This window comes from Chlorocebus sabaeus, chromosome 5 (genome assembly GCF_047675955.1).
Source record: "Chlorocebus sabaeus isolate Y175 chromosome 5, mChlSab1.0.hap1, whole genome shotgun sequence".
Classification (NCBI taxonomy): domain Eukaryota; kingdom Metazoa; phylum Chordata; class Mammalia; order Primates; family Cercopithecidae; genus Chlorocebus; species Chlorocebus sabaeus.
Window position 1 is genome coordinate 19,042,597 of NC_132908.1, and position 15,117 is coordinate 19,057,713.

The 15,117-nt window shown below is 41.9% G+C and overlaps 2 protein-coding genes across 8 annotated transcripts in view; one reads left to right on the plus strand and one right to left on the minus strand.

Moving 5' to 3' along the window:
* Positions 1 to 433: 433 nt before the first annotated feature.
* Positions 434 to 8,495, minus strand: THUMPD1 (THUMP domain 1 NAT10 acetyltransferase adaptor). 2 transcript variants are annotated; one of them, XM_007987420.3, is made up of 5 exons: positions 8,265 to 8,495; positions 5,665 to 5,839; positions 4,471 to 4,719; positions 3,623 to 4,049; positions 434 to 2,416 (listed from the first exon to the last, which is right to left on the minus strand). In XM_007987420.3, the coding sequence occupies exons 1-4, from the start codon at positions 8,493 to 8,495 to the stop codon at positions 3,643 to 3,645; spliced, it is 1,062 nt and encodes a 353-aa protein (XP_007985611.1). In that variant the 3' UTR covers positions 434 to 2,416; positions 3,623 to 3,642. The 2 variants fall into 2 exon arrangements, with proteins under 2 accessions (XP_007985611.1, XP_007985595.1); XM_007987404.3 differs by having other exon boundaries at positions 434 to 4,049.
* A 47-nt stretch (positions 8,496 to 8,542) lies between these two features.
* ACSM3 (acyl-CoA synthetase medium chain family member 3) overlaps positions 8,543 to 15,117 on the plus strand; it is a 55,169-nt gene continuing 48,594 nt past the window's right edge. For 4 of the 6 annotated variants that reach the window (XM_007987345.3, XM_007987334.3, XM_073015219.1 and 1 more), the window contains exons 1-2: positions 8,651 to 8,826; positions 13,206 to 13,332. The gene's annotated coding sequence lies outside the window, so the exon portion shown is untranslated. Of the gene's footprint in view, positions 8,827 to 9,451; positions 9,535 to 13,205; positions 13,333 to 15,117 lie in introns of those variants that run through there. The other 2 variants (XM_073015217.1, XM_073015218.1) reach the window with 2 other exon arrangements.

The following is a 15,117-nucleotide window of genomic DNA, read 5'->3' on the forward strand; positions in this document are numbered from 1 at the left end:
TTACTTAGAAAAAGAAAGTGCACAATGAATCTGTATTTTGTGCCTGATTAATTCAAAATAAAGATATACCCTAAATGTTCAAGACAATTTCTTCTGCTTTCAAGACAATTTCTTCTGCTTAACAACTTTATGAGATCAAACTTTAAGACATTTAAAATACTGTTAAAATGAGGAGTATAATTCAAAAATTAGTAAGTGAGTTTAATGAAAGTAAGTACTGTATTACTGTGGCTCATTTTGAAGCAAATTAACTGTAAAATATCTGAAACTTGGATTTAAGGATCAAGGGTAATTAATAGATTTTCTATACTTTTTAGGTTCATGTCCATGACTTTTTATAATTTGACATATAAACATCTTTTATGATATATATATACTATAAAGCAACAGATTTACTAAGAGTCAGAAAGAAAGAAAAAGTACAGAACACCAATTTTAGGGAACAAATTTATTTTGATTTTTCTGAAAATATCAGAACTATGAAAAACAAGCTTGATATTTGGCTGTACCAAAAGCAAAATACAAGTAAAAATAACATTTGAAAACCATGTTTAACCTTAGAGAATCATGTTTTAAAATACAAAGTTTAACATTCTTTCCTCTATGGAACTAAACATTTTCTAAACGACAAGACTGCAGTTTTTTTTTTAACTGATGTAATTTTTTAAAAGAAAAAACAAAAGGGGAATAAAAAGCACTTACTTCCTACTCTGGAATCTCGTCATTTATAAAATAACATGCTCAAATGTCAGTGAAAATGAACAGTTGATAAACCTGAAAACAAGTATTTTAATGAGTTCAGGTTACAACCGAACACAGGATTCTGTAACTGGGAAAGAATAGTTTGTATAACAACTGAGTCTTATCAAATACAAATAAATATAAAAGGCAATTAAAAACAAAACTATAAAATCAAAATCTTTCCGTAAAGTAGCAGCTTTTACAAAGTAAAAACAATTTAGTTCCACAGAGTTGTATGTTCTGTAGGCATATGGCCAGTTTTTTTCCGAGTCCTTTTGTCTTGCACTATCAAAATAGAATCTTTGTCTTGGAGCAAGTCTGCTGAAGAAGGCACCAAAATCCTATCCTCCCTATTCCCCTAAATGATATTAACAATCCTCTTATCAATCATTTCAAAGTAACTTCAATGTCATTAAGAATTAACATTCGAAATATGTAAGCTACAGAAGGAAGGTCCTGCCTATTCTCTTTACCCCTCTCAAATCATTCTAGTCTAGTTTGCCAAATAGAACCACTAGCTAGGATAAAAATATATTCCCATGTTCACTAGCCATTAAATAAACATAGCCACTTGTGCGGGAACCCTAACATTTTTAGCAATTCCTAACTTTAAAACTTAAGGATAAGCCCATTTCTACAAGCTAACTTTACAGCTTCTTAATATTCTTAATCTGGACAGTTTACTTTGCAGACTTTGTTGCTGTCTGCCTTTTCAATTGTTTTATCCAAAAATAGGCCTTGAAAAAACTTTCAAATTCAGGAAACCCCTACAGAGAACCCTCATGGTATGTGAATGTGAGCATTAACTTGAAGAATATTCTCATTTCACAGAAATTTAGGACTGTCAGACTAGGGCTGAGTTCATTCTCTTCCTTCAGAGACAAAATTTCAAGCTGAGCAGATTCATAGACAAGGGTTCCTCATACGGTTATATACTAGTGCTGGGAAAAGGACAGAAAATGCTATTTCATGGGGTCTTGTGGTTCCTCCAGTTGGGTTAGAGAGGATTTGAGAGTTGTACCCTTCATTTTCAAGTCCAAGTGGCTGCAGAAACATTTCAAGCATTCCTCTGGCAAGGTGGCAAGTCAGTTTCCTTTTAGATCTAGCACTCTTGTCACTTTAAGAAAAAAAATTTTCCCCTGAACCTTTCAGAGACTTGTCCATGTGTTCATGTGATGAAAAACGTCTGCAAAATAGGCTAGTTCCTGTAGCCATTTTTCATTTCCAAAGTACTCAGCAAAAGCTGGCTGTTTTCTTGTAAGTACTCTGGTAATTCACCTTTCAATTCAAATATCCTGTAGAGAACTCTTCCTCTGATAAGCCAATGGATGTCTGTATGGTGCAGGAGGTTTATGTGCTGTTTGTCCAGGTTTTTCTTTTGGGTGTTTTTTTTTTTTTTTTTTTTTTAAACATTTTTGCATAAATAGGTCTTTGACATAGGTAACCAGTTTTGTAACATTATTCAAAACATCACTGTATCTTCAAGTTTTTGATATCAGCATCTCTGTGAAGAAAGCAGTGTGCTATAATGTCAACATCAGGATTTCTTTTTTAATAATGCAAAATGACTTATGGAGACAACCACTGATGGGGCACCAGAAGTATAGATAACAAACCTCTGGTTATCAGGTAAGATGTCACAACATTATATATTGGCCTTTGTTTTGGCAGGCTCCTAGCAAAAGAAAAAGTTTTCTTTGAATTTCATCATTTATAAATCTTACAAATGCTACAGCATGACAAGTATTAGTGAAACCTGTTGACTCATCATCCTGCATAGAGAAGCTGCCACTTTTCAGTTAACGACACAAAACCTTTTTTGCATCATATGAGATATCATCAGTAAATCAACTTACTGAGAAAATAAAGTCTTTTCAATTTTGTACTGCATCTTGCCCCAGCATTTTAATGTTATTAGATTCTCACCAACTATGCATATTTTCCTTTCCTGAGATAAGTTCTGCTACTAAATAATCTGCTTCTTAAACCTTTTGACTAAATGTGATTTCTGAACAAAAGCCTTACTGTTTTTGTTTTGACAGTCTAAAAGCCATTTGAAAATAATGAATATCCTTTCTTGTCAAGTGGCTGTGATTTAGTTACAATTACTAGTTTTATAAGTTGCAGGCCACAGACAGTGCACAATAGGATAGGACAGCTTGGACTGAGTCCATATAAAACCCTTGAGAAGTAGCTTTCATTATAAAGACAGAATTTCTTTGTGTCCCTTGTTGCACTAGTATACTGAAGTATACTCAGAAGACTGAAATTCTTCATCACCAACCTTTTCAGAAATGTCTGTAGCTCTATGCCTAAATGGTTCTCCTCTCTCATATCTTGCCTTCCAAAATTGCGGCACTGGACTGTCAACTTTGTTACACACAAATGTTAAAAAATAAAAATAAAAAAATAAAAACAGACATAAACAAGAAAATCACAAAAGTACAAAAACGTCACTAAACAATTCACTTCTAACCTACATGATCCACATTTTTGCAATGTTTACAACAAAGTGGCAGCGGGACAGCTGAGCTGTGGCATGTAAAAACGCCTTCCTTAGAATGAAAACTTCCCTCTGATTTTCTACTTCACAGTCAGTTCACTCCCATAAGTCAGCTGGCACTGCAGAAGAGGAGCCTGGGAGAGGTCAACATCCGCCTCCTCCTATCCTCCCCTCTTTGCAATAGCAGCACATGGATCTGCCTCTACATAATACCATAAGGGCTGAAAGATCCCTAACAAAACTTAACAGGGCTGCGCAATCATTGTTCACTACTGTGAGAACAGCATAATGCAGCACACAAATAAAAAACTGTTTTTAAGTCACAATTTAAGGTAAAACCCCAGCAACATCTCAGAGAGCCCCAGGTAAGAAACCCACCTCCAACACCGAATGACTTCCTATGGGAGGTCATTTTCATTTGACTTGGATCCTTCTGTGGCTTGACTTGCAAGTTCAGGTTTGGCTCCTCCCTCATTTACCACCTGCGGATTAGACGTTGGTTTTGTCTGCCCCAGCTCCTCAGTATTCTCCGGTACCTGCTGGTTATTTTTTCCTTCTGCTGTGTTGTTTTGGTCTGATTTGTCAGCAGATTCCAATTTAGCTTCTTTCCCATTTCCTTGCTTTGAGTTAAGCTGTGATGGATCCTTAGGGCTCTTCACCACCTCCTGGAGATTGTATTTTCTAAACAACATGTAATCTTTCACAACACTCAGGCAACAGACAGCTTTGATGATTTCTACTACCACCGTATACTGTGGATTGGTGAGATCCACTTTATTTTCTGAATTGAGGGTGCACACTATTCCTGTAACAAAAACAGAAAAACACATAGCTGGGGATACCATTATGTTTGACAGATACAAAAAATCTTTTGTCTCTGTTTCTTGTTAAAATAAGACATACAGTAATCCACTCCTCTATGTGGACTTCAAATACTCTGAACCCTTACAATAAATAAATACAAACGAAACCCTACAACATTTAGTAAGAATATTTTTTTCCAAACAAAATTCAATTTTGAGTTAAAAAAGACTTTATCTAACTACCAGAAAATCTCATATCCAACATATTGAAATCAGTTGATTTAATATTATTTTAAGAACATTTTAATATATTTGTTCTACACTCAAAAATGTAAGCCTTAAATCTTTAAAAAGAAAAAAAAATCCTTTAAAAACAAGTATTTACTATTGAACGCCTATGGAAAATCACTAAGAGAAACACACCTGCCAATTCTCTGATAACTTCTTCTCTATTCACGTGACTGTTATTTCGAGATTTGTACACAATTTGAAATGTCCCTTTGTTAGGAGTTTTAAACCAGGGTTCCAAAAATGTTTGTGCATATTTTTTCATATCTTCTAAAAAAGCCTTGCATGTGCCTGAGATCGGTAACATTCGTAGAATAACTCGAGTCTTCTTCTTCTTGGTTTTGTACATATCCTGGAGAATATGATGCACCAATTTCTCAGGTTCTTAAGAAAAAAGAAAACAACAGAAAAAAAAAAGTTAAGAAGGTAATTTCTCAGACATCCTAAAGACTGAACTCTAAAATGAATTTTCACTGGCAATGACATAAGTTGACAGAAGAAATTCTGATAATGAATTTAAATGAATCTACCTAGTCGTTTTTCCAACTAGTATTTCTTCAGTGCCTAATATGTATTATAATGTATCTAATATTTTAACTTTTCATTATTACTGTTTGCACTAGAAATGACTGTTTAGACACTGTTGTTAACATTTTTGTGACGTCCTGCGTTATCCAACCTTAACATCATGCTGTTGTTTTCCTGTAACAACTATCAGAGTACATTAAACAGTACATACTTTTTTACCAAAAAAAAAAAAAAAAAAAATCTGTGAGTCACTTTAAAGGATGTAATTAATCCATTAGCTAAGTTAGCACAGAAGTCTATATCTCAGACCCAGGAGGAATCCCAGAACCATGTTGGGCATGAGATCATGAAAGGGAGGTCCTCAGGCTGCAACCTACCTACATACAAGTCTACTTGGGGCTGCTCTGAAAATTTTTAAATTAGTTGACTACATTGAAAAATTTAAAAACTCCAGATTTCCAACTTATTTTGAGAAATTCGAACACCTGGTCCTGCATTCCCAAAGAGCAACAACTGGCTGGAGCTGAGTAGCAGCTGCCCCTTTTAGACAGAACAGGCACTCTAGTTCTGCTTTAAGTTATATATGAAGGAAGCAGCAAAGCCAGGTTTCCACTCTTAAGCCAATGCTACATTCACCACCCCATACTACCTCTCCACAGGCCAACTGCTAATATAGTGTACAGAAGCTGCCATCAAATGATTGAGTCATGCCCAAGAAGCCATTTTGTAAGCAGTATTCCCTGAGAGAGGAATATACCCAGATGTTATAAGATCAATAATCTTAACAAGTATTCGTCACACCTATCCCAAGTGTCCTGATGAAGACGACGTTATTTGCTCCACTTTCCACTGACTGGAATCTTCTTAGCCTCAACTCTGTAGATGCCTTAATGTCACCAACTTCTTTCTTCAAGGCAGCCTCCACATCATCATCCTCTCCCTCACTTCCAGAGGGCTGCTGATCCTTGTCTGTAAACTGTTTGCATAAAACTAATGAGCAGAAATGACACAACAGCTCACATTTAAACACTGTAAGTAATCATTTATGTGAAATTCCTTGTGGCAGGCAGCTCAGTATTGATTTTTTTTTTTAAGATGGAGTCTCACTTTGTCTCCCAGGCTGGAGTGTAGTGGTGCAATCTTGGCTCGCTGCAACCTCCGCCTCCTGGGTTCAATCAATTCTCCTGCCTCAGCCTCCCAAATAACTGTGATTACAGGCGCATGCCACCACGCCCAGCTAATTTTTGTATTTTTAGTAGAGATGGGCTTTTGCCATGTCAGTCAGGCTGGTCTTGAACTCCTCAGGTGATCCACTCGCCTCAGCCTCCCAAAGTGCTGGGATTATAGGCATGAGACACCATGCCCAGCTGGCTCAGTATTGATAATAAAGCTTTTTATTATGAAACTGGGACACCACACCCTTCAAAACATGGAGCAAGGCCGGAAGAGGTTGCTCACGCCTGTAATCCCAGCATTTTTGGAGGCTGAGGCAAGCAGATCACCTGAGGTCAGGAGTTCGAGACCAGCCTAGCCAACATGGTGAAACCCTGTCTCTACTAAAAATACAAGAACTAGCCCGGTGTGGTGGCAGGCGCCTGTAATCCCAGCTACTTGGAAGGCTGAGGCAGGAGAATTGTTTGAACCTAGAAGGCAATGTTGCAGTGAGCTGAGATTGCACCACTGCACTCCAGCCTGGGTGACAGAGCAAGACTCTGTCTCAAAAAAATTAAAAAAAAAAAAATGTGGAGGAAGAGGGAATTCCCACAGATATAGTATGTAAAATTTGAAAATGTTTTCAAAAGCATCCTGACAGTTTGAGACAGAGAGAAATGTGCTGACCAGATCAATCATTTCAGGGTGGACCTTAACACCTTGACCAGGTATCTGTGTGACTGACATGATACTTTCCTTTTGGTGAGATTAGACCAAATACTTGTGGAATTAAAAAGCCTTACTCTTGTTCTATTAAGGAACAAAGCACAGAAATACTTGTTCAATAATTTTGGCCAAGCATGGTGGCTCACGCCTGTAATCCCAGTACTTTGGGGGTCAGAGATGGGCAGATCCCTTGAGCCTAGGAATTGAGACCAGCCTGGACAACATGGCCTGAGAACCCCTTTCTACAAAAAATGCAAAAAATTAGTCGGGTGTGATGGCACCTTCCTGCAGTCCCTGCTACTCGGGGGCTGAGACACGAGGATTGCTTGAGCCTCGGAGGTGGAGGTTACAGTGAGCAAGATCATGTCACTGTACTCCAGCCTCCACCTTGGGTGACAGAGCAAGACTGCTTCCAAAAAAAGAATTTGCTCAAAGTACAGGAGTAGACAGGATATGTACTTGTTGCCCATTTCTCTGCCCCCCAGTGCCCAATGAAATCGCCAATCAGGCACAATAATTGTATACATTTACTGAAACTTTATTACATACCAGTATGTACTTTATGTACATAAGCAACTCACTAGCCAGTCTTAAAGTATTCTCCTTTTTATCTAGCTCAGCAGCATCAAATAATGTGCCCATGTCCGAGTCCCCAGCTGGTAAAGTACGAGCCGTGAATTTAAATTCCTTCTGTATTATTACCCTTCTTCATTTAATCCCTCACAGTGTTGGTCCAGATTCTAAGACAGTAATATGATTTCCAAACAGTAAGACTTTAGGTGATAATGGTAAAAAAGATTTACTTTCTAAAATGTATTGTAAGTGCAATAACTGGCATTAATAGTAAACCTATTATTTCAAAAATATTATTGCTTCAGGTAAACACATTATTACTCCAACTTCACAAGGCTGTCATGAGAAATGTGCTTCTGAAAGAGCTTCAGCACACCGCGTGGCCCTCAGTGAGCTGTCCATAAGTGGGAGCTAGGCCGGGCTCAGTGGCTCACGCCTGTAATCTCAGCACTTTGAGAGGCAGAGACGGGAGAATCGCTGGAGCGTAGGGTTTAGGACTACCTTGACCAAAACAGTGAGACCCCTTATCTACAAATTAGAAAAATTAGCCGAGAGTGGTGGCGCGCACCTGTAGTCCCAGCTACTCGGGAGGCTGAGGCAGGAGAATCGCTGGAGCCCGGGAAGTCGAGGCTCCCCTGAACTATGATCCCGCCACTGCACTCCAGCCTGGGAAATAGAGCGAGACCCTGTCTCACAAAAATAAACATAAAAGTAATGGGAGCTACCGTGGTTAATGATGGAAAGAAAAGGTGCAAGCACTACAAGCACAAAAGACGACAGCGCCGAAGTCTGCGAACGTCTCAGGGCTAGTGACGGAAACGCCGGAGAGACCACGCCCCTACAGCCGTCACGCCGACGACCCAAAGCGCGCATGCCCATACCGACAGCCAACCCTCCAGCCTTCCCTCCTCCCGCAAGGCCTAGCAGCCCGCCCGCCCCGGTACCGGTACCTTTTCTGGCCCATACATGTCGTCGCCGTATTCGTTGAGCAGGCTGTAGGCCTCTTCCACGCACTTGCGCTCGTTCATGTTGCAGGTGATGAGGATGCCCTGTAGCCCGGGCTCTAGCTGACGGGGCCCGCCAGCGTCGCAGCGCCGAGCGCGCTTGGCCAGCACATACTGAGCCTTGCCTTTGCGCTTCCCGCCGCCAGGCTGCGTAGTCGACTGGGCGGGGGCCGCCATCGTGTGCGCAAGCTGAGAGGAAAGAGAAACGTTTCTCGGCTGCTGTTGGCGTCCTCACCTACCGCCGGCGCGAGCTGGTGACGTCAGATATGAGCGACGGCCTCCCCTAGCCCGCTTCCAAGCTTCATGCCGTGCTGCGCCGGGTCCTAAGGCCGGTCTGTATCCGTCAAAGGGGTGGAGTGACACCCGCCCAAACCCCTCCTCCTTCCCCGACTCCCAATTGCAACCTGAATCCAGTAGAGGCAGCATGGCAGCCATTCTGGACGTGGTGTCAGTGGCTCCCCACCCTTGAAGCTGGCTCCAGCCTCGTAGCTTCCTCCACCCAACCTTGGTACGTGTTCCTCCAGCCTTCCCTATAATTCTGCCAGTTACTGTGGAGGAAAAGTAAAATGTTAAATTTGAACTCAATTGAACGTAGACACAATGGTCATCAAGTCCGGAACAGGTTGCATGAGCCCCTTGAGGCATTCATTCATCCAGCACTGTTACAGATAACTCTGTGCCTGTATTTGAGTTATTGGAAAACAGACAATCGCAAAAACAAGTTGACCTTTATATGTTCCTTGAGCCCAGTCGCGAAGGGCCCTCGTGACTGGGCGTCATGCCAATCGACGCATTACAAAAAGAGCCAGGGTGGCCGGGCGTAGTGGCTCACGCCTGTAATCACAGCACTTTGGGAGGCCAAGGCGGGCAGATCACGAGGTCAGAAGATGAAGACCAGCCTGACCAACATGGTGAAACCCCATCTCTACTAAAATGCAAAAAATTAGCCAGGCGTGGTGGCATGCACCTGTAGTCCCAACTACTCCGGAGGCTGAGTCGGGGGAATCACTCCAACTCTGGCGGCGGAGGTTGCAGTGAGCGGAGATCGTGCCGTTGCACTCCAGCCTGGTGACAGAGAGAGGCTCTGTCTCAAAAAAAAAAAAAAAAAAAAAAAAAAATGAGCCAGGGTCCCAGGCCACGCCAAAGCTTCATGAGACCTCTCCTCCTCTGTGCACAGACAAGTGGCTGACTCTGGAGCCCAGGCTGTTGCTTTCCGGTATGGTGATGCATCCTCCATAGTCTGGTGCATATATATATATATATATATATATATATATATATATATATATATATATTTATTTATATTTTTTTTTCCCCCTTCTCCCCTTCCCATTGCAATTTGCTTATTATATCTGCATTGCCATTTACGTGGGATAAAGGTTGTTTACCCTCAAAGGTATTGTATGTTTGTCTTTTTTTTTTTTTTTTTTGAGGGAATCTTGCTCTGTCACCCAGGCTGGAGTTCAGTGGCATGATCTCGGCTCACTGCAAGCTCTGTCTCCCGGGTTCATGCCATTCTCCTGCCTCAGCCTCCCGAGTAGCTGGGACTATAGGCGCCCGCCACCATGCCCGGCTAATTTTTTTTGTATTTTTAGTAGAGACGGGGTTTCACCGTGTTAGCCAGGATGGTCTCGATCTCCTGACCTCGTGATCCGCCCGCCTTGGCCTCCCAAAGTGCTGGGATTACAGGCGTGAGCCACCGCACCCGGCCGTATGTTTGTCTTTTCCCCTCGCACATTTCCCACACAGAACAGTTACTCAAAAGGCTTCCAGTAAATTCCATTTCAGGCTATGTTTCTATTTCACTTACAACCAAGGATGTTGGCTAGTGTTAAGTGTTTCATGCTGCTTTCTCTGCAGCCTTTTATCCATAGTTTTGGCAACTATCATGTTACTGTCTTTTTAAAAATCATTGAAAAGATGCCACTTTTGAAGAATGTGTTTAAAAAACAAATGTTTCTCATATTACTCTTCAGGTACAAACCTATTAGCAGATTTGAGTTCCTACAAAGCCCTAAAAGGTGTAATCTGATATTTTGAAAGGGACGCTGAATTCACAGTCAATAACCCTAGGTTCTAACCCCAGATCTACCACTATGTCCAAAAATTTTATCATCTTACTATTTGCTTTTACCTGTGTATTCAATACGGTATTCAATTTTCAGAATTTCTGTGGCGAAGACTGCACAGCAGAGATTTCTAGAACTCCTCAGTTGTTTCTGAAGAGCAGTGTCATGACACTGGCATTGGTGTTCCCCCAAATCTCTCTCTGTTCTGCTGGCTGGATTTCAGTTGCCCACACCCTGCCACCTGTCCTTAGGATATTAAATATTAGCATACAGATAACAAGTTAAAATATATATATTTCAAGTCCCAAGCATATCTGAGTACTACATGGAGGCAAACTTGAAAAACCAAAACTCAGTTTTGTTGAAATACGTGAGGAGGCAGCTTTAGGCTAAATTTAAGTTTGGTGTAAATCAAGCTTGTCCAACCTGTTGGCCCGCAGTTCACATGTGACCCAGGACGGCTTTGAAATTCAACCAACCCAACACAAATTCATAAATTTTCTTAAAACATTATAAGATTTATCTGCAATTTTAAAAAATGCATCTGCTATTGTTAGCATTAGTGTATTTTATGGGTGGTCCAAGAGGATTATTCTTCCAAGGAAGCCAAAAGATTGGACATCCCTGGCCTACAGATTTCTCCATACATAGTGAACTATAACCTAATTGGATGTGTAAACAGACTGTAACTGCTCTTGTAACAAGCAGCCAAATCTCAGTCAATCATAGAAGCCATGCTCAACTACTCACAGGTGGCTGATTGTTCAAATCATGTTTTTTATTTTTATGTTCTTTGAGACAGAGTCTCACCGTCACCCAGGATGGAGTGCACTGGCACAATCTCGACTCACTGCAACCTGGGTTCAAGCGATTCTCTTGCCTCAGCCTCCCAAGTAGCTGGGATTACAGGTGCATGCCACCATGGCCAACTAACTTTTGTATTTTAGTAGATATGGAGGTTTCACCACATTGACCAGGCTGATCTCGAACTCCTGACCTCAAGTGATCTGCCCACTTCGGCCTCCCAAAGCACTGGGATTACAGGCATGAGCCACCGTGCGTGGCCAAACCATGTTTAAATAAGGCAAATACTGAGTTGTAACCTATTGGGCTGCTTCTGTACCTTACTTCCGTTTCCTGCACCTCACTTTTCTTTTTATGTCCGTAAGTCATCTCTGACCACGTGGCAGCACCTGGATGTCTCTAAACCTAATCTGGTTGGTGGGTCAGGGGCCTGCCTGATTTGAGAATTGTTTCTTGTGCAATTTAATTCTGTTAAATTTAATTCATCTGAAGTTTTTTTTTTAACAGTTTATTGTATTTCATGGTTGCTGACTGTGCTGAGAATATCCAATGAAGTGAGAATAATATGCAACCCTGTAGCTCTCAGTCTAGATGTCAGAATTATCTAAATCACACCCTCATCCTGTGGCAGCTGCATCCACTTACTTCCTCTTCTGAACCAGGCCCTTGCCCAGCTCTAAATAACTCAACCTTCATTTATTCCTTATTATTCTTCTTTGTTCTTTTTTGCTTATTCTTTATGACTACATCTATTATTTCATGGCTGTGTGAATTTTCACCTCCTCAGGTTACCTCCCAGACGTGGACAATGGCCTGATGTCTATCCTTAGACACCAAGGACTTTGTCACTTGAAAACCTCTCTTAGAAGGGACCACTTGGGGCCAGGTGCGGTGACTAACACTTGTAATCCCAGCACTTTGGGAGGCCAAGGAGGGTAGATCACTTGAGACCAGTTCAAGACCAGCCTGGGTAACATGGCAAAACCGCATCTCTACTAAAAATACAAAAATTAGCCGGGGATGGTGGTGCATGCCTGTAGTCCCAGCTATTTGAGAGGCTGTACATGAGAGTTGCTTGAACCTGGGGGGCAGAAGTTGCCCTGAGCTGAAATCGTGCCACTGCACTCCAGCCTGGGCGAAATAGCGAGACTCTGTCTCTAAATAAATAAATAAATAAATAAGAAGAGACCACTTGGCACCTTGTGGCACCATGTAGAGTAGATGAAGGTGATCTGAGGAAGTTACATTTTGTTTTAATTAACCTATTTGCTTCAGATATTCAGAAGGCCTCATAGCCAAGCAAGGGGGGAATGGTGTGACACATTCTAGATTCCCTTTCCCTTTCTCTTCCTAACCTTTAAAGTTACTGTCCCTGAAGTTCAGTACAGAATCCAGGTAGGAGATGCTCTTAGACACTCCTCCTGTTCTGACCTTGCTCCCCATCCACACTTCCTGCCTTATTCTCTTGTTACCCAGCATCTTTAGGGAATGGATATCCTGGCACTGAATCCCAGTCTCCTTCTGACTTGATTCCCAATATCTGCTGCCTTCAGAGTAGGTATCATGTATGATTAAGAGCCCAGGTTCTAAAGTCAAACCAAGTTCAAATTCTGCTTTGGCCATGACCTGGCTGTGAAACTCTGAGTAAGTTACCCAAGCCAAGTTTTAGGTTCCCTGTTAGATTTAAAAATAATAACAATAATGGAAATAATAATACTCACATCATGGGTTATTAGGAAAATCCAGTAAGATCAGGCACGCCAAGTGCTTAGCTCTCAGCCACTGTTCAGTCAACGTGTGCTTAAAAATAGCTGCTTTCAGACTCAGTCATGACTCATGGAAGCCTGTTTTTTTTTTTTCGGTGTAAGTGTCCATCCTTCAGTCTGATCAGCTAACCTCATTATTTGTCTATTATTCTCTAATTTAATGGTTCTTTTATATTTTTGGCTTACTAAAAGCTGTTGAATCCTTTTACTTAGGAGACTAAAAGGGACTTTATTTTATTTTTCTATAGACTTCCTCTGTGGAAAAGGGAATTTAAAAATGTACATACTGTAGATGACCGAATAGGAACAGCTCCAGTCTACAGCTCCCAGCGTGAGCGACGCAGAAGATGGGTGATTTCTGCATTTCCAACTGAGGTACCGTGTTCATCTCACTGGGGCTTGTCGGACAGTGGGTGCAGGACAGTAGGTGCAGCCCACCAAGTGTGAGCCAAAGCAGGGCAAGGCATCACCACACCCGGGAAGTGCAAGGGGTCAGGGAATTCCCTTTCCTAGCCAAGGGAAGTTGTGACAGATGGCAACTGGAAAATTGGGTCACTCCCACCCTAATACTGTGCTTTTTCAATGGTCTTAGCAAATGACACACCAGGAGATTATATCCCACACCTGGATCAGAGGGTCCAACATCCACGGAGCCTCACTCATTGCTAGCACAGCAGTCTGAGATAGAACTGCAAGATGGCAGCAAGGCTGGGAGAGGGGCACCCGCCATTGCTGAGACTTGAGTAGGTAAACAAAGCAGCCTGGAAGCTCCAACTGGGTGGAGCCCATTGCAGCTCAAGGAGGCCTGCCTGCCTCTGTAGCCTCCACCTCTGGGGGCAGGGCATAGCCAAACAAAAGGCAGCAGAAACCTCTGCAGACTTAAATGTCCCTGTCTGACAGCTTTGAAGAGAGTTGTGGTTCTCTCAGCATGGAGTTTGAGATCTGAGAATGGACAGACTGACTCCTGAAGTGGGTCCCTAACCCCCAAATAGCCTAACTGGTAGGCACCCCCCAGCATGGGCAGACTGACACCTCACATGGCCAGGTACCCCTCTGAGACGAAGCTTCCAGAGGAATGATCAGGCAGCAACATTTGCTGTTCAGCAATATTCGCTGTTCTGGAGCCTCTGCTGCTGATACCCAGGCAAACAGGGTCTGGAGTGGACCTCCAGCAAACTCCAACAGACCTGCAGCTGAAGGTCCTGACTGTTAGAAGGAAAACTAACAAACAGAAAGGACATCCACACCAAAACCCCATCTGTACATCACCATCATCAAAGACCAAAGGTAGATAAAACCACAAAGATGGGGAAAAAACAGAGCAGAAAATCTGAAAATTCTAAAAATCAGAGCGCCTCTCCCCCTCCAAAGGAACACAGCTCCTCGCCAGCAATGGAACAAAGAATTTGATGATGCAAGAGAGAGGAAGGATAACTGAGGGAGTAATATCCTGGAGTAAGGGAGAGGAAATGGTGTCAAGTCCACAGTGGAAAGGGTGGCCCAAGCTAGGACCTTGGACAATTTTTCCATGGTCATTGGAAGGAATGCAGAAAGTATGGGCAGAGTTGTAGGAGTACTGGTTGATTATCTGGTTAGGGGGAATAAGGACATTGTCTTCTGGCTTTTCTCACTTACAAATCTCAGTGAAATAAGAGAGGAGAAGGAGAGGTACTAGTTTAAAGAAATGGGGGAAGGAGTGAAATGGTTATCTCCAACTGTAGAAATGTAGTAGGGCTGTCAGACAGTGAGAAGGGCCCACGTGAATATTTTGCAGTCAGGAAGTTAAAGTGTGCTAAAATAATTAAACAGGAGGCCATTAGACTGAGGTGGCTCCAATACTTAGGGTTCCCACATAAGCAAACTGAAGCCTAACTCAGAACTTAAAAGAAAATGAAATATAAGCTCAGCCAGTCACAGGCAGCCAACTGGGCATTAGTATATTGTCTTGAACTTCCCACCAGAACAGTCCAAATAAGGCAATTGTTCAAACTTTTACCAATCAAGTAACTTCTTTGCTCAGCTTCCACATTCACCCTATAAACACCCTCCCTTTGTGCCCTGCAATAGAGTCCTGAATTACTTCCCATTTGGAACTGCCTGATTCATGAATCAGTTGCTCACCTGTATGCTTTAAATTTTTAATGTGCCTTAGTCTATCTT

Coding starts and splice junctions, on each gene's coding strand:
- THUMPD1 (XM_007987420.3), bottom strand. CDS start 8,495: ATGGCGGCCCCCGCCCAGTCGACTACGCAGCCTGGCGGCGGGAAGCGC. Junction 4,720..5,664: donor CATCAGGACACTTGGGATAG/GTGTGACGAATA, acceptor TTTTTTCTTAAG/AACCTGAGAAATTGGTGCAT. Junction 4,050..4,470: donor AGTTATCAGAGAATTGGCAG/GTGTGTTTCTCT, acceptor TTTTTGTTACAG/GAATAGTGTGCACCCTCAAT.